General features: G+C 37.2%; 1 protein-coding gene across 1 annotated transcript in view; it reads left to right on the forward strand.

The window, feature by feature from the left end:
- Positions 1-14,360: 14,360 nt before the first annotated feature.
- The window catches only part of GIPC2 (GIPC PDZ domain containing family member 2), a 75,481-nt gene continuing 69,057 nt past the window's right edge, over positions 14,361-20,784 (forward strand). Inside the window, exon 1 of the mRNA XM_039838669.1 lies at positions 14,361-14,882. Coding sequence (XP_039694603.1) covers positions 14,361-14,882 — 522 coding nt within the window. The remainder of the gene's footprint in view (positions 14,883-20,784) is intronic.

Consider the following 20,784-nt stretch of genomic DNA (forward strand, 5'->3'; position numbering starts at 1 on the left):
TTTGTTTTTCAAACATATCTATAATGGCTACTTTGAAGGTTTTGTCAGTCAAATCCAATATCCAGTTGCTTCACAGGCAGTTTTTTTGTCTTCTTTTTTTCTAGTGTATGGATCATACTTTTCATTTCGTTGCATGTCTTGTGATTTGTTTTGAGGCGATATTAGGCATTTAATAATATAGCAACTTGGGATACTGGTCCCTACCCTCATTTAGGACTTGTTGCTATTACTTGTTTAGTGACTAGCTGAACTATTTCAGCAAAGTCTATTTTACCCCTATAATATGAAGCCCCAGATATTGCTCTTCAGAGGTTGCAGACTTGGATATGCTTACAGTCACCCTGGGATGACAGTGGTTTTTCCAAGGCTCTCTCATTGATAGTCTCTTTCCCTAACCACACCCATCTGTTAAGCTACACTGATTGTTGACTGATAATCTTATTTTCAACAATGCCTTTGGCCATAAATTACTCCACAAACCGATCAAATCAAATTAGGACTCCTTGGAGTGGATAATTCTGAAATTTTGTTTGAGATTTGTTCTGACCCCAGGAGGGCTCTTTCTACATGTCTCTTTCCTCTTATCTCTCTGGAAAACTAGTGCTGGGGGTGGTGGTGGCAGGGGCAATGTTGCTCTCTTTTTCTGAGTGACACTCCTGCTTTAGGAGCTGAGTGCTGGGTAGGTGGGAGACAATTCAAGAATAGCCCCAGGTCTCCTCGTCTATTCTCATAACATGAGACTCCAACCCCATGAACCAGTCAGTATAAGGGCCCCAATATTTTCAGCAGTGTTGTGCCCAAGGAAGACGCTCCATCCCAGTAGAGAGGGCTGGAAGATGGAGTCCCCAAAGTCTCCCTCATACTCGCCAGAACTTAGCCCCAGCAGCAGATGGCTGGGGCAGGATGAGAAATGATGAAGTTCTATCCTTTCCAGGAAGATAACCCTCTGATTGGATTATAATTCCTCCAATTGGAGGAACAGGGATATTCTGGGCTGTGGCATCTGGAGTTGAGTTTCCACCTCACTGAACTGAAAGCTGGAGACATAGAATGGGGTCTTGGTTCACATACCACAGACTCTCACCATTCTTATCAAATTTTAATAGATTTTTCTCAAATAGGTGTTTCTTCATTTGCTGTATGCCCTTAGAAACATTTCCAGAGACCTAAAATAGTTGTTTTAAAAAATAATTTTAACCAGTTACACTGGGGAGTGGGTCTGCAGAGCTTCTCATGCTGTCTCACACCTGAGCCTCATAGTTCACATCCTAACAGGTAAAAAAAAAAAAAATTATTTCTTAAAAGGATGGTAGGTAAGCTGCTTGTAATATTTTTTACTAAACTCGCAATAATGTGTCTTAACAAATGTGTTTGGAGAAAGAGAATCAGTATATCTTTATTCTTTTTTAATGAGTAATGTTTTTACTCACTTCTGAAGCATAAGCTGAAGTAATTAAAGTACATAATAATGTAGTACTAGAGGGCGGTCTATTAAAATATGACCCTCTGAAGAAGGAAGGCAAAGTGGTAGTGGAAAGAATATGACTAGGCATTAGGTTTTTTCAATAAGGAACATTTGTAACTCTGGGCAGGCTAGCTATTTAACCTCTCTGCCTTTTCCTCGATGGTAAAAGAAAAGAAAATAAGACAATTTCTATGTCCTACATAGTCTGAAAATGTTGTATTTTTAACAAGGAATATTATAGAATGATGACTTTTTAAATTTTCTTATTTTTCTTACTTTTTAATTTATTTTAAAGCAAGTCGAAATTTTTTAATTAGGATACAATGCTATCTATAGAAAAAAGACTGGAAGAAAACAAGCCAGAATGTTTAACAGTGATGATCTTGAGATGGTGGGGTTAAGGGTTACTGTTGCTTTACTTTTTATATCCTTTCCCATTATTTAAAAAAATGTTCTGCAAAGAGCAATGGTACATTTATTGCCATATATTATTTTATAATGATCCCTGTTTAAAGTCAAATTGCATTAGACAAAAGAGGGGACCAATGTCTTCAGAAGTTCATTTGCTTGTGCTGTCACACAGCCAATATTCATTCAACAGATTTTTGGCCGGTACCTACCCAGATGCCAGGTGCTGTTATGGGCATGGGGGAGGCAGCAGTGGACACAGACAGCTAGACCACTTCTTCCCAACCTCCTTTGCAGTTAGGTGTGACCACATGAGGAAATCTCACTCAGGCAATGTAAACAGTGTGTTGCTTTCTAGGGCACTTAGAATCCAACTTATTTTTCTTCCCAAGATAAGAATTAGAACACTGCTAGGCCCCAGAAGCATCCTGTGTGTCCTTCCCCATCTTAACCTCTTCCCTCCCTCTTTCACATGTAACCACTGGGATTTTTCGATAAATAGAAACTCTAAATTTTTAATGTAATCTAGTTTCTCAATCTTTTATAGTTTGGACATTTTATGCCTTTAGAAATTTTTGCCTACCTGAAAGTCCAAAAGATATTCTTTATCATTTTCTAAAAGTATTTAAGATTTTTACAAATTTCACTTAAAAGAATTTAAACCATTTAGAAATGCTTTTCCTTTATGGTGTGAGGCAGGGCTCTAATTTCATTGTTTCCACCTGGATAAACAATTGTCTCAGTACCATTTGCTCAACAAGCCATTCTTGCTCAGCTGTGCCACCTCATGTATTTCATCTTTTAGAAATCCAGGAATCTGGGAATGAACATTGTAGTTTCCTTGGTCCCTGGAGACCTCAGATTAGAAGCCACTAGCCTTTGACTTTGTAATTTTGGTGACTGCTGTTAGATGACAATGACACTAGATGAGGTCTATCCTCCTGTAGATGAAACTGCCTTTAGTGAGCATACCATACATTTAATTCATAAGTATGTGTATATATATATACTTAAAAACCATAGGTTTATTTGTACTCTTAACAACTCTGGAAAGTCCTACAGGTTTCTTTTTTTTCTTTTTTTTAAGTACTAATAGTGTTAGGGTAGAAAAGAATAATGCATTCTCTTTATAATTATAACAAATCACAGTAAATAATGTATGGAACTTAAATTAGGTAGTGTTGCTGTTTCATAATGCTTTGAAATTTAAACTAATAGGAATATGATTTTGGAAAATTGGTACAGGGAACAAAATTAGTTTGTCTATGTCTCTTGATTATTCTTCATTTAACCTTAACCATTTTTTTCTAAAATGTGTTATTAGAGATAATAAAAATTATAGAAGCTTGGAAACTTAAAAATATCTATATATCAAAGAGCTTGTTAGAGTTTATTTTTAATAACCCATTTTATAATAAAAACTATAAAAATTTCATAAATAAGTAAAACTATTGTGTAATTGAATAGAAAAAAATTCTTTATTTTCTAGAACTATGTAATGTGTAATAGTGTTCTGTTTTGTTTTATTTTTTACTCTTTGCCAGTAAGAATACATATTATGCTATCATCTAATTGGTTACATTTATATATGAATGTTTATGTGTATTAATTTGAACAATATGAAACCATATATATTCAGCTTTTTATCTATAAAAATAGCAATATAAAATTATCTGATTTTTTGACCAATGAAAAGAATCTCATACACGTGTACAAATCTATATCTATATCTATATATACATACACACACACATACATGTAGATGAAACTAAAGTTTCATAAAATATTACCTACCCTTCTTAGATGGAAAGACCCAGATATTTTCTATTTCACTCTAGTTCATTACATTTTTTTCTGATTGTATTCCACTACATTTCTTTCACGATCTACACTTGTGAAATAGTTCTACATTTAATTGTCAGTTTGAATAACATTCCTAGGTGTTCACATAAGGATATAAATATAGTGATTGCCAAAATTTAAAATTTAATTGTCAATTTGTTTAAATTCACTTTTAAACTATTGTTTGGAAAGTTTTAACTTATTTGTTTGTTGGAACAGCAGTAGTATAGCTAGCTGTTCCTAGTCATGAGACAAATTCTAATAAAAGACCGTTACTATTTCAATTAATTTATAGATAGAGTTCATTCCTCTCTCTGTAGATAACTGTAGATAAGAATGTAAACTTATATTAAAGTTACCATGTTAAAGGCTTATATCAGCTGCGGCAATAACATTCAGATTTCTTTCAATATCTGTTTATACATTAACAAACAAATTAGTTGGTAACATTTTTAAAAATTAAATTTACAAACCGAAGGCTTTATGACAATCTTACAAAAAGAGGTGGATGTTTCAGTAAGAAACATAGAAATGTCTTAAATTTCTCATTTATTTAGATTTATTTAGAATATTAGTTCAGAATGGTTGTTTTTTTTTTTTTCGGAATGGATTTGAATGAGCTTAATTTTGATGTGGTGCTTTACCCTAATTGCAGGGAAGACAACTTTTAAATGAAGAACACTTTAACTTTAAAATAATTTTATTCTATTTGCCAGCATCGCAACCATTCCTCTCAGAATTATATATGAGGAAACAAAATATCATCAAAAGTGTCTAACAGAATTCTATTTTCACATTATTTCTTAATTTTATGGTTATCATAGTGACTACAAAAACAATGTAGAAAAAATATGTTTCCTAAATTGTTATATTGAATGGCTTTCATTTGTAAGCATTAGGCATAATCTTGATGTTTTAGGAGAGTGTATTTATTTATAGTCTATCAGAATTCATAGACTTTTGGGTAAGTGTCCTCTTTATTACTGCTATTTCAGTCCAAGGTGTGCTTCTGGGATATAATTAAATGGGCCACATACATATATATCTAAGGCAGCACCAGGAAATTGTCTAATAATTGTTCTTATAGAAAATAGAAATTATTAGAAAATTAATTTGCATTAAAGGATGTGTGTGTATGTGTGTGTAATTTCCAAAGTCATGAAAATATATTTTCAGAAAAGCTAAAGCTGCTTTTTCCTAGAAAAAAGAAATCTTAGCGCTGCTCGATTAAATGTGTTTGGAAAATATTAGCCCTATTAGGTATATTATTATACATAGTATTTCAGTCAGGATTTTCCAGAGCAACAGAAAAAATTATATATATATACATTTATAATAGGAATTGGCTCAAGTAGTTATGGAGGCTGAGAAGTTCCACAATCTGCCATAAGCCAGCTGAAGAACCAGGAAAGCTGGTGGTATAATTCACTTCAAGTCAAATGGCCCAAGAAGTCAGAGGGCCCCTGGTTTAAGTCTCAGAGTCTGAAGGCCCTAGAACTGGGAGCTCTGATGTCCTGAGGGCAGGAAAAGATGAATGTCCAAACTCAAGAAGAGAGAGAGTGATTTGCCCCTTCTTCCCCTTTTTGTTGCATCGTACCCAGGGGATTGGATGACACTCACCACATCTGAGGGTAGATTTCTTTTCTCAGTCTACTCAAGCAAAGTTTAATCTCTTCCAGAAATTCTCTCATAGACACACCTAGAAATAATGTTTTCCCAGTTATCTAGGCATCTCTTAGCCTAGTCATGTTGAGACAAATTAACCATCACACATAGTAAACACTTAAATCATATGTAATTATCGTAAAAAAGTATGCTTATTTCCCACTTAGAACACAAAAGGAAATCATAGTTGTTTCATTTATTAAATAAATGTATTACCTCACTTACATAAGCACTTATAATAGTGTTTAGCTCAATAGTAAATATTAGCTATTATTAGTCATAACATCTTTTCCATTGAAAAATATAGATTCCTAGTTTTGGGCCTCAGTGCTAGGATTTATTCATTCAATATTAATTAAACTTTTAAGAGCAAACTATATGCCAGGCATTAGATTCATGAGAATGTGAGGGTTTCTGTTTCCTGGCCAACATAGGAAAGCAGCAGGAGCTACATGCTCCTTTTCTGATAAATCAACCCTAGGAAAACTATTGATGGAAACAGGAGGAACCCTATAGAGATTTAAGTTGTTTTGAACTAGTTTGTCAGGGTTGATGGTTGGCACTGAAGAGACAGCAGTGAGAGAATTAGTTGGAGGAAAGCTTAAGTCTGCTTTTGACTTTTTCCTGCGTTACCTTGTAACATTGCAGGCAACTTTACTTCTGAAATTGAAAGCAACAGCCCAGGTTACAGATGCTAGTAACTTCCAAGTATTACTGGGGCAACGCAAAGCCTTGGTGTTGGGCAGTGTTGATGAAAACAAATGTAGATTGACTGGTAGTCCTTGGCTATTTATTCCTCCTCCTTTTCTTTAAAACCCTTGACATGGCAAATTAGTTCTCCCAATGAGCTTCTCATGAAGGATTTAAAGGGAAAACTTTGACAAAGGAGTTGTCTAATGGATAGCAGCAAACCAGAATGATTAATAGTGTTTAGGCAGCGCCTTGGGTTCTGTGCTCTTGGGCTCCTCCCAAGGCCTTAAACACACTGATTCTTGGTCAATTTACATTATCAGCTAGAGTAGCTAGCGGAATGTGGCCAAAGTCAATAGATATTTTTTTCCATGCAAAGTGGATAATCAAGTGTGCTGCCCAAAGTTCTGCACCCTGAGGGGATTTCCCCTCATCATGTGCTTCAAGGCCTCTCCAAGTGGGATGTAATGCAGTCACTCTCTATTTCTGGCTGATGCCGCATACTGCACAGATCCAGTCCTGCGTTTTTCCCCCTTTATAACTAGTCTTTTCTTGGTGCCAGTCTTGCCATATAATTTCTTTTTAATGGAGTATGTTATTTATCAATTCCATTAATAATGGAATACTATTTCAACTTTATGATTTGGTTGATCAAGTAACAGTCAACTCACTAGGTGCAGCTCAGGTTGCATAATTACTTGGTGTCCCACCCTCAAGTGGTGAGTCTCTACCAGCACCCATCAGCAAGTCAGGAGCTTTTCAAAGGGAAAATGGTTGTTGGCAGCAAAGGACATGCCCTTACTCCAAAATTCTAGGGCTTTGCACTATCGTTTTCCTATTGGGACTTATCAGATACTCCATGTATCTATATATCTGCTACAATACTTCAGATACCCTTGAGCTGAATTTTGAAAAGTGAGCAGGGGGCTATCAGGCTGCCATGTTAGGAAAGTGCTTTCTATGAGTACCATGAGCAAAGGTTAGTAGTACTTAGGGTACTGCTAGCACTTTAACAGAGCTAAAAGATAGGGTTTAATTAAGGAGAGAAGCAAGGAAATAAATGGGGAGCTGGTACTAGATATATGCTATCAGATATTTATATTTTATGCTATAAGCCAGTGGTTCCCAAATTTAGGGTACATCAGAGTTACCTGGAGAGGTTGTTAAAACATAGTTTATGGGTTTCAGGTGGGATCTGCAAATCTATATTTATAAAAAGTTCCTGGGTGATGCCGATGCTGCTTGTCTGGGGACCGCACTTGGAGAACTATTGTTGTAAGCAACGGAAAGCAAGCAGTTTTAAACAGGGAAGTAATACAATCAGATTTAAGTTTACGAAGATCACTCCTAGGTAAAGGCAGATGGATAGAAAAGATAAAGCACTGGAGAAGTGTAAGCAGTCAGAAGACAATCAAAATGATTGTGTTAAGAGATTATGAAGGCTCAAGTTAAAGTTAGCAATAGAAATGGGAAAGAAGGAGAAAACTAATTTCAGCAAATATTTAGCACTTATCAAATGCCAGATACTGTATTTTTCCTTGAATTTTTACAGCACCCCAGATCTTTTCAAAACATTTGAGATTCTGGCAGAGAAGGAAGTGCTATAATGGCAGAGGATAAAATAAACTTTCTTTGGGGGAATATATTTTAATTCCCAGAAAGAAAATGTCTGTTACAAACTTAGAACCAGATATCAGCAAAACTAAACCATCTTTTATTTTAACAACCTCAGGATGGTAAAATTTAAATATTCTATATTTAAGTGGGAATAATACATTTTTGCCTTCTAAATGACACATTAATAAAAAGTTGAAGTAGAATTAGTCCTCCTCCCTAGACTTGGTCTTCTTGAAAACAGAATTTTCTTCCCTAGCATTTGGGCCAGGTTGTATATAAAACAATTTCTCAGTAACTGTTGGATGGAATTTATGCTGGATAATTTATAATAGTAGACATTTTGTGGAATTTATTTGTTGATCTTTTTATTTAAGAAAGATGTCCAAAGAGGCAGATAATGCAAAATGTTTTGAAATATAATAAATAAATGATTTGGAAGTAGACTATTCTGAATTTAAGAAATATTAAATACAATGTATTACAAAGATTATTTATTTTCTGGTTTAGTTTAAAACTTGAAATACTCATTTGCTAAGTAAATGTACTTCAGGATTTGACTTAATGAGCAGATAAAAATGTGATTAACATAAGCAATTGTTGAAATTTCCTATTATACTTTAAAATGATTGGATTGGAAGTGTTTTTAAAATTTCTCATAACTTACATTTACTATTTAAACCAACTTTTCTTGATCAAAAATGTTTTCAATTGGGCATGGTTCCATAGTATAGCGTTTAGCACATCTGCTTTACACACAGAAGGTCCTGTGTTCATGTCCCAGTGGTGCCACAGTTCATGGTCTACAGCCATGCCACACTGAATAAGCCCCTTTGTTTGGTCTCAGAAGCTAAGCAGAGTCGGGCCTGGTTAGTACTTGGATGGGAGACCCACCTGGGAAGACAAGATGCTGTAGGGATAAAAAAAAGTTTAGAATAAAATGTTCTGATTCATTATTTTGAATAATTAAATATATACCATGTTGAGATAGCCTATTTTCAAAGTTTAAGAGTATAATGAAATATGCCACATGAAAATTATCAAACACAGAACACGTACTTGATTCAGAAAATACTATAGGATCTTTTAGTATTTCATTCATTTTCATTATGAATACCTATTGTTCAATAATAACTAAAATTTCTTAATCATTTACTATGTGCTAGGTACTATGCCATCTGATCTACAAATGTTATTTTACGTAATCCTCATAAGAAGTAAATATCTTTAACTATAAAAAAATTGGCCGAGAGGTTAAAGATTTGCCTGAAATCATAGTCAACTACTATTATGTAGTAGCCTGATAACTTGAATCAAGTCTATTAAATCAAAACTCATGTACTTAATCGGTATCCTGAACAGCTTCCCTCATGCATAACAGTTGTGGAAAGCATAGGAAGTGATGCCGACTCTGTCATTCCCTTGTGTCTGATATTTTCTTTTTTCTTCTTTTTATATGCATAAACTCACCATTTCTATTTGTTTACTTGACTTCTAAAAGGAAAGTGGAAGGCAAGATGCCTTCCACTTTAAAATTCCATTCAGAACTTCTTGTAAATCAACATTCCCTGCATTCTGTTTAGCAGGTATAAACTTTAGCCATTTCTCTGCTAAAATTATAGCAAAACCTGAATTATGTTATCTTCAATTACTGAAGTTATATTATAATGATTAGTTTTTAGATTAAAAAAAAATCCTAATTTTAAAAACTTTCTGAGTAACTTGTTTTCTAATTTTAATTACCAAATGTGGCAAAATATTTTTGGATAACATTTACTAGTATAATTTTTCCAATAAAACTAAGGAACATAAGAAAAATATTTGGCCATGCATGAGAAACTATTTGTATGTATTTCAAGCTCAAAATGAAAGAATTGGAGACAATTATTTCCAGCTAATGACTCTCAGGTGCTGACAATCTTTTACCTTTTCCCCCAGCAAATGTATAGAATGACCCCAGATTTTATATCTTTGATATGTAATATCATTACTCCAGAATTTCTATTCTTATGTGAGATATTTATCCATAGAGAAATTACATTTCTTTTTGTCTTTGCTATATCTTGACCTTAAAATCACCATGATTGTCTTCAAAAGGTTATTGAGGTTATGGTTTTCATTGAAAATATTTGTTTTACTCTATCTACTATTTTGGGTTCTGTGTAAATTATCAGCCCAACTCTGAAAGAGTAATCAAAATCTTACATGTGAACTAATTACTATTACTGTTTTCAGTTTTGTATACAGTTCTTGAATAATTGAAATATGTGACTTTTGAATGTGGCTGCCTTCTAAATCACATGCAGCCCTTCTGTATTTGCTATTGTAGAAGAACTTGTGTTAAATTAGCTTATTGTTCACATCTGATCTCTCTTCTTTACTGTTTTATTTACCATAACATTGGAGATGCAGAGTAATTTGGACTCTTTGTCAGATGGTTTCTTCCAAGTGTCCATGGATGAGATAATGCATGTAAAATGCAGAAAGCCAGAAACACAGTAGGTGTTTGGTGAACACCACTTGTTATTATTGATTGTTAACTTTATTCTTCTCACTGCTTTACCATCGCATTTTCCAGTTCTCTATTTTCAGTTATTCCTAAAATAATTTATTTGAATTTTGGCTAAATAAGCATTATTTCCTTGCCCACTTATCATCTTTAGTTGTTTATTGTTGCCACGCAACAATATTTTTATTGTTTATTTTTTTCCTAGTATTTATTTTCTCCCTAGTATTTGCTTACTGGATACATACATAACTGGGGTGAGGGAGGAAAAAGGTGTTGAGAGGGGTGGGCAATATGTGTTTTTTCAAAAGTCCTAATGTTACGTGTTGTAATTAAAGGTTATATTTGCTTGGAAAAACAAGTTAGTAAAATTATCTTATGATTCATTTGATGACTACATATTTTCTTATAAATTAGTATTATATTAGCATTAATATTGCCTTTGACAGACATATAAGGTTACATTAATTCAATCTTAGTATTTTTTTTTATGATTCATCATATTTGATTTTATAGTTGATACTTTTAGACTGATAGAAACATTAAATATTACTGAATGGAAATACTGTAGATCAATAATCTGGGTTGAACTGTAAACCTAAAATGAAGACAAAACTTTTGACTAATTGTAATTAATTCATTTATCGTAGGTAGTAACGAAGGTCATTTTACTTTATCCAAACATATTTACTGATATCTATTACATACATGACACTACGTGAGAATCTGGAAAGGATATCCAAGAAGAATATGAAACATGATTTCCACTGTAGGAGTTCAAATGAGTCACCCCAAGATGTGCCTCTGTGGGGTGGATTGTTCTGAGCTAAGGCAACCAAAACCCTGCAGGCTCAAGCAAAACTTCTGCACTCCCCCACTTCCTTAACTACCTAGAAGAATTTAAATTAGGAGCCTTGCCCATATTAAGAGATTATCACAGATAACCATTTTTTTGACCCATCCATAGCACAAGACGAACTTCTACTTACTGAAAATCTCTTCTCATTGTCCTGCAATGACCTTCCTTCCTTCTGAAGCCCCAAGATGATCGTTGGCTCAGAATGTCATATATACATCATTTTCCCTTGCTGTCTTTGAACCTCTCATGTATGTAGTGTCTCTGACTCTCTCATGTCTGTAGGGTTCCCATGGGTACCTGTGCATTAAATTTGGTTATTTTCTTTGTTAATCTGTCTCATGTCTATTTGATTATTAGACCAGCTGAAAAGAACCTTCTCTACATCAAGGAACTGTGCAGTTCAGTAGACAATTTACCACATGGAGAAAAATGTCAGCATATATGCAAATAAAAAACTCTGTGGTAAAGAACAATTCCTAGTACAGTAGATGTGGATTAGTAATTCAAGAAAATTAGAGATTAGGTGGGTTGCTGTAGCCCACCTTCACCTTTTTCAGGTGAAAGAGGCATCTGCAGCCTAAGTGTATCAGTAGAGACTCTCTTCCCCCTAGCACCTGATTTAGTTCAATGTTGTGTTTGGGTATGTGATCTGAGGAGAATGAGGTCATTCTCATTTGTGGTACCTGGGGCAAGAGTACAAATGGAGGCCCAGATACCATATCCTGACTACTGAAAACTGACTGCTTAAAAACTAACTGTTAAATATATGTTCTATTCTCCTATTTTAACCAATGTGTTTTCATAATGATCTGAAAGGCCAAGTTCAAATTTACAGTTCATCAGAGTTTCACACTGGAATGTAGTGACATGGGGAGAAGCAAGTTTCTGCCCACAGCCTACATTTTTTTTCCCACCCAGCTCTGCTCTGTGGCCCATGCCCCCACTGTGGCAAAAACTGCTCCTTGGCCACCCCCAACACATACGGTTGTGAACACTAGTGGTGCTGGCTGCTTGGACCCTGAGAAAGCCTATGCAGCTTCTGGAAGCAGATTTGGGGGCACTTGGGCAGGGAAATTCAGGATCCTGTGCATCCAGAGCATGGTCTAGAAGGATGGGCATGAGTTCTGGGTGGCCATGCCCTCTTGACCCTGTGGATTCCACATCTTTTAGGGTTTTGCGCAGCTGAAGGAGGGCCACAGAAGGAGCTCTTTTTGCTTGGGTCTAAGGGTAATAGTCAGGCTATGTTATGATTATACCTTGATCACAACCTGCCCAATCCCTTTATCAAATCATCACCCAATATTTTTAATTTGAATACCATTTGTTTCCTTCTGTGACTATGGCTCATACAGCTGATTCCTTAAGTGAGATTCACAGTATAGGTAAACTTGATGTAGGCCTCGAGGGAAGCTTTCACTTTCTAAACAACAATAACAAAAAAATAGGATTTAGAAATGGAAGAGAATTGAAAGGCTATAGAATTTAACTGTCCCCACCCTACGCCAATATGTTTGCCCAATTTGGTATTTTATTTGATACAGCTTAAAGGCATTCTCTTCCTTGAAATTTTTCTTAATTTCACATCCTGTTGTGTTCCCTCATTGTTTAGGTATTGATAATGTACCTGCCATATACCCTAAGATGACTCCTCTTCCTATTTTTCTTTTATCAAACTTCAGTAAGATTTTTATTCATACACTATATTGTCAAGTTATTTGGCTTTCACTCGATGGGACTGCATCCCTTACTTATTAGATTTTCTCTAACTTTTTCTTATTAGCCCAAGACAATTAAAATAATACTATTTGGTGCTATAGCAATCATAAACACAATAGCAAATTTAAGCCCTGAGACTCCATAACAGTGTTCTATCTTCAGGGAGTATGAACCAGAATACAAACCAGAATATGTTCATATTAAAATTTTAACTCACAGAAACATAAAACAAAAATTTTAAAATAACTTTAAATAGACTCCCCTCCTCTCTGCCATCTAACCTTAATTTAAGAAATTTGGGTTTTTAGGACTGAATTGATGTTAGAGGTGAGAGAAAAGGAAGAAACTTGGTCAGGGCCACTGGGTACATGATTCAGTTTACAGAAATCAGGAGTTAAAAAAAAAAAAGATGCTTTCAAGAGAAAGGATGAGTTTGTACAATCTCAACTTGAGTCTCCTGCAGTACATTCCCTTTCTGGTAGACTGAACTACAGATATAAATTTGGAGGTCAACAACACAAATCAAGGTCAACTACTGAAACCAAGAGACTAGATGGGGTCATTCAGGGAGAGCATGCAGAGTAAGAATAGATGGCCAAGGTAAACAGCCTTGGAGAACATAGTTCCTGGAGAGTAGCAGTTAGCAAAGAGATGAGAGAGGTAAGGAAGTCAAAACAGGCTTGATTTAAGAATAAAGAGGTCAGTGTAGTCAGATACTCTAAAAGGTCAATATACTTTAAAGAGTTAATCATGTCGGATGATTAAGAAGTGCTTACCAGAGCAAGAGCAATTTCAGTGAAGCATAGGGGCAAAGTCTGATCACAGTGAGTCTAAGAGGAAAGAGAGAAATGAGGAAATGCAGTTAATAATTCAAGACTACATTGAGAAAATGTAGCGAAAGGCAATTGTAGAGAGGGAATACTTGAAGACAGTATATGAGATTTGGGCTTTCCACTATCAATGAGTGACACCAGGTGGAGAGGAGAAGGACGAAAACAGGGGGCAGCTTAAAAACAGAGATCCTTAAGAAGAGATCAGATCAAGAGTCAAACGAAAGGTTTCTTTGGAGTTTGGAGAATGGAGGTGGGTGGAGTGACAAAGGGTGGAGAATTAAGGGAGCTCACAGGTCACACCAATGGCCTTGGTTTTCTCCGTAGAATAAAAGAGGGAGAGTCCTCTGCGAAGACCGAGAAGGGAGAAGGTGGGGCAAATGACTTGAGAGAGTGCTGAACGTTTGAGAGAGAAAGCTGCCCAGGACAAAGTATAAAGGATTACTGAGAGGTGCTGAGGGTGTTTGAAAATGAATTTAATGTGGCACCCATCTCAAAACTCCCCCCCTCCCCCCAGTTCTGCCCCGCAGGGTGTAAAGCACAGAGAAGGCAGATGAAGGTAGACTGCTAACTGAAATTCGTATCCCAATGGCTCAGACGTACGGACACGAAGGCGTGTGTCCCAGTGGTGTGAGCGCTTACCACACGTTTGTGAAAGGCACCACAAAGGCCGGCGTGTTTGTATCGTAAGACGTGTTATTCTGTAGCTTTGGCATCTCAGGCTTTTAAGGAAATCGAGCCATTTTTAAAAGAAGCGAGGTTGCCATGAGAGGCTCGGAGATGAGATGCGGGAATGGGTACTTTTCTTTTTACTGGATTCATCCGGAGGGAGAAGGGCAGGTGGCTGCTCCGGGTCCAGACGCCTCTCCTCTGGGTGGAGGAGGGGGCCCTGCCCAGGAGCGACCAGGCGGAAGCGCCACAGCCATTGGTCCAGCGGCGGCTTTTACCTGCGCGAAGCCCCGGGGCCCTGAGCGCAAAGTCCGCGACACCAGGCCAAGGAGGCGGCGGTCCGCAGCGCAGGTGGGCGCCCGCTGTAGGCTAGGCAAGATGCCCCTGGGGCTAAGGGTAAAGAAGAAAGCCAAGTCCAAGGAGGCCGCCCGGCTGGTGGAGGGCGAGCAGGCGTGCGCCGGCGGCGGCAGCCTCGAGACGTCCGAGGAACCCCCACGCAGGCTGGTCTTTCACACGCAGCTGGCGCACGGCAGCGCCACAGGCCGAGTGGAGGGTTTTTCCAGCATCCAGGAGCTCTACACCAAGATCGCGGGCGTGTTTGAGATCTCGCCGTCCGAGGTAAGGGCCAAGTGCTCGGGCTCAGCCCCTCTCGCCCTCTCACTGCCTCTCCCAGGCGCAGCGCCGGCGGGAATTGGCCCTGGCTGGTTGAGTGGCGCTGCCTTGAGCCCCTCGTTGGATGCGGCGGGGAGCCGGCCGGGAGCGCCCCAGGGGAGGTGAGAGGGCCTTACTGGGAAGGGAAAAGGTAAGCTAAGGACCGGAGAAAATCTTATTCCCTATGCTTGAAGATCCGGCTTTTGGGAAACCCGGGGTGACCTTTTTTCCTTCCTAACGCGAATCTATATGCGTTAGTATTCCCAGATTCAGCTTTTCCGGGCCAGAGCGCCTTTCCCAGAGTCAAGATCTGGCTGGGCTAATGAATACTCAGGACTTCATCAGGACTTTACTCTCCTATTTCCTCTGCAGGGGTGAGACAGCCACTCTGAGCATCTCCGAGATAGAGGGTAGGGAGGGAGCTAGAACGAAGTGCCTTCTGGGGCATACCACACCGAGATCCGCTTTGCTGCTTATGTGTCCTGGTCCAGCACCAACACTGCAAATCCTTTGTGGTATTTCCAAGAAGTTCATTCTACCAAGGGCGGGGCGGCGGTAACTTACGAAGTTTTAACTACATGGGCTTAGTTACCAAAATTTTCACAGGGGGAAATCTCCAAATTTTACACCGTAACCTTGAAAAGGGGACCGAAATTTGCCTTAAATTGACTACATTCGTCCCGAAACTGAAGTTCGATATTGGCGTGATTTAGAAAGCACTAGTTTATGTGGACATTTATGTGACCACTTCCTTTACGCTTACCCAAGGGAATTGCAAATGTGAGTGTAAGAAGTTAGCCCAAGAAAGTGTTTTGTCCACATTTCAAGGTAAAGCACGACATCATGTTGCCTTGGACTCCCCAGGGCAGGGAGCTGACTTTGAGTGGCATAGAGCGGCATTTGGATATCTGTCCTTTAATGTTGTTTATCAGGTCTGTTCAAGTGAAATTGAGGTCAAGGCAAAATTCCAAGAGGAGATGAAAGAGAGCTTGAAGTGTAACCTTTTGTTCTTTCAAGGTTCCCAGGCACCAAAGGGGCAAATCACAAACCTATTTTGTGAATTATTTATATTGCTATAGAGTAGTAACAAAACTTTATGTTTGTAACAGGACATTCCAATTCAAAAAGCACTTTTACAGAAATAATGTCCTTTGATCCTCTCTAGGACAGGTAGGTGGCAGGTTGTTCACTAGGTCCTTAAGAACAGGATTTGGATACTGGTAAACCTGGATGTGGAGCCAGGTTCTACCACATATTAGCTGTGTGGCTTTTAATAAATTTAACTTGCCTCAGTTTCAGCCATCTATAAAATAGAGATAAGAACATCTATTGTGAAGGGTTATTATAAAGACTGGAGTTCATATATAAACTGTAGGGGTTCAGAACGAGTCACTCCAAGATCTGCCTCTGTAGTATGTGGATTGTTTTGAGCTAAAGGCAACCAAGACCTTTTGGGCTCAAGAGAAACTCTTGCCCCCCTTAACTACCTAGAAGAATTTCAATTAGGGACTTGCCTGTAATGAGAGATGGCCAGAGAGAACCATTTTAGACTCATCTATAGGGTAGGACAATTGTTGAACATCTCTTATTGTCCTGCAATGACCTTCTTCCCCTCTCAAGCCCCAAGATGATCCTTAGCTCAGAATGTCATATATATACCTCATTTTCTCTTTCTGTCTTTGAACCTCTCATGTATGTAGGGTAGGGTCTCTGACTCTTATGTATGTGGGGTCCCCATGGGCATCTATGTATTAAATTTGGTTATTTTCTCTTGTTAATCTATCTTGTGTCTATTTGATTAGTAGACCAGCTGAAAGAACTTTGAGGATAGAGGAGTTTATTCCTCCCCCACAGAAACTATCAAATTGCATGGGAGATGGTCAGTGCTTAACAAATTGTAACTAATATTAATATCTAACAGTTAAATGAGGGAGCTGAGGTACAAAGCCAAGGTCACATAGCTAGGAAAAAAAAAAAGCTAGCTGTTATTTAAACTTGGATCTTCTGGTTTCTAAGTGAGATTGTTAGCGTACTTAACTGACAGCCAATGTCCCTCTTGTAACCGAAGACTCCAGATTTATTTACTTTGCATTAACAGTCTTCCTGATCATAATATAACATTATTTTGAGCTCGAGATGTATGACTTTATTCAATCTACTTAACCCTTGAGAAGTCTTGTTATTAATATCCCTGCTTCACAAAGAGGAAACTAAGGCTTTGAGGTTTAGAAATTTTTCATAATTACACATAATAAGTGGCAGAGCCTGTATTTAAACCTTGAGAAGGTATATTGCTTCCTAAGTTTTCAATGGTGTCCCAGCAATAAATTTACAGCCATGTTCAACGTTTTCAGTTTTCAAGGCACTCATTTGCAAGATAAAATTTCAACATAATATAAACAAGGTGTTTTGATGTGCTATATCAAAGTCTATAAATTCGTATAACCCCAAATGTATATGCTTATTAGTATGTTTATGGACATAATCAACATTAATGCAAGTTTTCCATTTGGATTAAAAAGAGTTAAGTATATCTAGGATAAACTATTGCTTATCACAGTATAATATGTTTTAAGTATCTCAATAGTTAATTTTGAAACAAATTTATTAAAATAAAATGCACATCAATGAGATCCCATTTCACATCCCATTCCTCTAGCAAGAGTAATAGTGATATAAACTTTTGAGATGTCAGTGGGGACAAAAAAAATTTCCACTTAATAGGCTAAATAGATGATTAACTCAGAAGTTCTGCCTTTTCTCTAGAGAGGTGGCTATAAGGATATAAATAGCACTGTATGAAGAGCTGTACTCTCTTTACTGAATAAAAAAGGGGAAGGACTTGGCTTGACTTGGTATCTGATGTAGCCAGTTCAGGCAAATTTACTGGTTGTCCATGATGTGCCCATGTAAGTCTCCAATGTGATCATTCCGTCTTCATCATAGCAGAGATGTAAGGATTCCTTTCGTTTTACAGTTGAGCTAAATGAAGCTTTGAGCAGCTTGCCCAGTGTCACTGAGCTGGTATGGGGCAGAGGCAGGATTTGAATCCAGGTTTTCTGGTTCCAAGTCCATTATATAGCAGCTGTGAGATTCTTGGTAACAGTATTCAAATTCCAATACAAATCAGGAAAACCTTTTTTAGACAAATGGCTTTTTCAGTTAAAGCCTCAGACTCAACCACAGAAATATTTGTGGCCTCAAAAAGATGCTATTGTGAAACTGACAATTGTGGATTTTACCTATTTCCCCGTACCTGAAGGAGGAAGCTTATGAAACCTTTGAATCTTGCTGGGTGCAGTCTGTGATCATTGCCTTGAAACAGATGGCCAGTTATGCAAAAAAAATCCCTTCCAGCTGACATTGATTTTCCTAAACAACTAAGTGAGCAACTCAGTAAGAAGAAGAAAGAAAGTAAATTAATCTTGTCTAAAAGAACAGTTAACTCATAATAAAAATGCAAGGACACTTTTATAAAAGTTTAATGCTATCTTTTAAAATATTTAGGTTCTATAAATGGGTCGATCATTAAACTCGAGCTATAGTCATAAAATTTGTCGTAGGGGCATTTTGAATAAGTGACTACTGTAGTTGTTTAGCAAGTAGTTTGTGCCATGACATGTTTTCTTAATTCTCTATTATGTGGAAAGATTGTAAGAAAAGAAAATGAAATTGAAAGAGCTTTTTAAGAAATCAATTTTGTAAATAGGTATTTTACATGTCCAGAAACTGAAAACTCAAGTTTCTTTATAAATTTCAGAAATTATTTCCTTTGACTTGGTTATACTAAATAGTTCATTGAATAAATGGATCAAGCAAATATAATCCCTTTTCTCTCAATACATAAAAGCAGTCAAATAAATAAGTGCACTTGAAAAGCAGAAAAGGTAAGAATTGTGATTTTATTATTTTATTTTTTTCTATTTATTTATCTTTAATTTCTCTCAATGGTTTTTTTATTAAGATTATTGGGGTAACATTGGTTAATACAACTATATAATTTTCAGGTGTACATTATAATTTGACATCTATATATTCTATTGTGTGTTTACCACCAAAGTCCAGTTTCCTTCAGCTACCATATATTTGATCCCCTTTACCCACTTCGCCCTCCCCCAACCCCCTATATTTCACCCCCTTTACCCTGTTTACCTCTCCACTCCCTACTCTCTGGTAACCACTAGTCCATTGTCCAAGTTCCTGAGTCTCCGTTTGTCCTGTTCATTTGTTGCTTTTAGGTTTATATCCCACATATAAGTGATATCATGTGATTTTCAACTTTTTCAGTCTGGCTTATTTCGCTTAGCATGATTATCTTGAGGTCTATCCATGTTGTCGCAAATGGCAGTATTTCATCTCTTCTTATGGCTGAGTAATATTCCATTGTATATATGTACCACAGCTTCTTTAGCCAATCATCTAGCATAGGACACTTCAGTTGCTTCCATGTCCTGGCCATTGTGAATAATGCTGCTATAAACATCGGTGTGCAAATATCTTTTCAGATATGGGTTTTCAAGTCTTTGGGGTAAATACCCAGTAGAGGGATTGCTGGATCATATGGTAGATCAATTTTTAGTTTTTTGAGGAACCTCCATACTGTTTTCCATAGTGACTGCACCAATTTGCAGTCCCACCAGCAGTGTATGAGGGTTTCTTTTTCTCCGCATCCTCTCCAACATTTGTTATTACTTGTCCTGTTGATTATAGCTATTCTAACTGGTGTGAGATGGTATCTCATTGTGGTTTTGATTTGCATTTCCCTAATAGCTAGAGATATTGAGCATCTTTTCATATATTTGTTGGCCATTTGTATGTCCTCTAGGGAGAAATTTAAGAAACGTGATTTTAATTTCAAGTCCTACTTTATTCAACATAAAATCATACTATTATTTTTCTTAAAAACAAAACAAACCTTCTCCTGTCACCTGCCTTCATCCCTTATGCTGTTATTCCATTTCTCCCTTGTAGCAAACTCAAAAGTTCCTGTCTCCAGTGAGATACATTCTGTATCTCATCTTGGCTTGGAAACTCTCTAATAGCTCCCCATCTCACCTGGAGCAAAAGCCAAAATCCTATGATGGGCTACATAGGCCCTGTGACCTAACATCATTGTTTTTTCTGCTCAGTCTGGTGTCCTGGCTATTCCTTGAACTCTGGAGCCTAAGGGCTTTTACACTGGCTGTAGTCTCACCAGCACCTTTTCCTGCAGATTGCTCTTCTTTGTCTGCTCAAATATCACCTTTTCAATGCAACTGGCAGTGATTGTCCTATTTAAAATTATAGCACCCCTATTCCCTTCCTCACTTAATATTCCTCCATAGTGCACAAATATCCTGTGTACATTTAACTTATTTTGTTCAGTTTTTTTCCTTCCTTGTACTAGAACGTAAGCTACATAAAGTCAAGGATTTTGTCTGTTTTGTTGGCTGATGTAGCCCCAAGGGCCTAGATCCAAAATAGTTACAGCTCAAAAATATCTGTTGAATAAAAGAATCCTTACAAATACAGCACAGAAAATCCAGTAGCTTTAGCACAAAGCGTTAGTACCAGTTACAATACTGATATCTTATGTAGGTATTAATTTTTTTATATTGTAATGTGAACAAAGAGACTAGCCTGTGATGGGGGTAGGAGTGAGGAGCATCATTTATGTCTTGAAGTGGGAAGAGTAAGAGGGAGAAGCTAAGTAAGAAGTATTTGTATCAAAAGTGTACATCTCTACAAATTCAAGAAATTATGAAATTGGAAGCAAGCAAAATTGCCTCAGATCAATTACAGTGTATGTGGAGCTGCCTTGTGAAGGTTCCGAGAAACTGCTTTCCTTTCCCAACTTGCTGGCACCAGTACTGAGCTCTCATGAAAGTCA

The sequence above is a fragment of the Pteropus medius genome, unplaced genomic scaffold (genome assembly GCF_902729225.1).
Source record: "Pteropus medius unplaced genomic scaffold, Ma_sr-lr_union100, whole genome shotgun sequence".
Taxonomy (NCBI): Eukaryota; Metazoa; Chordata; class Mammalia; order Chiroptera; family Pteropodidae; genus Pteropus; species Pteropus medius.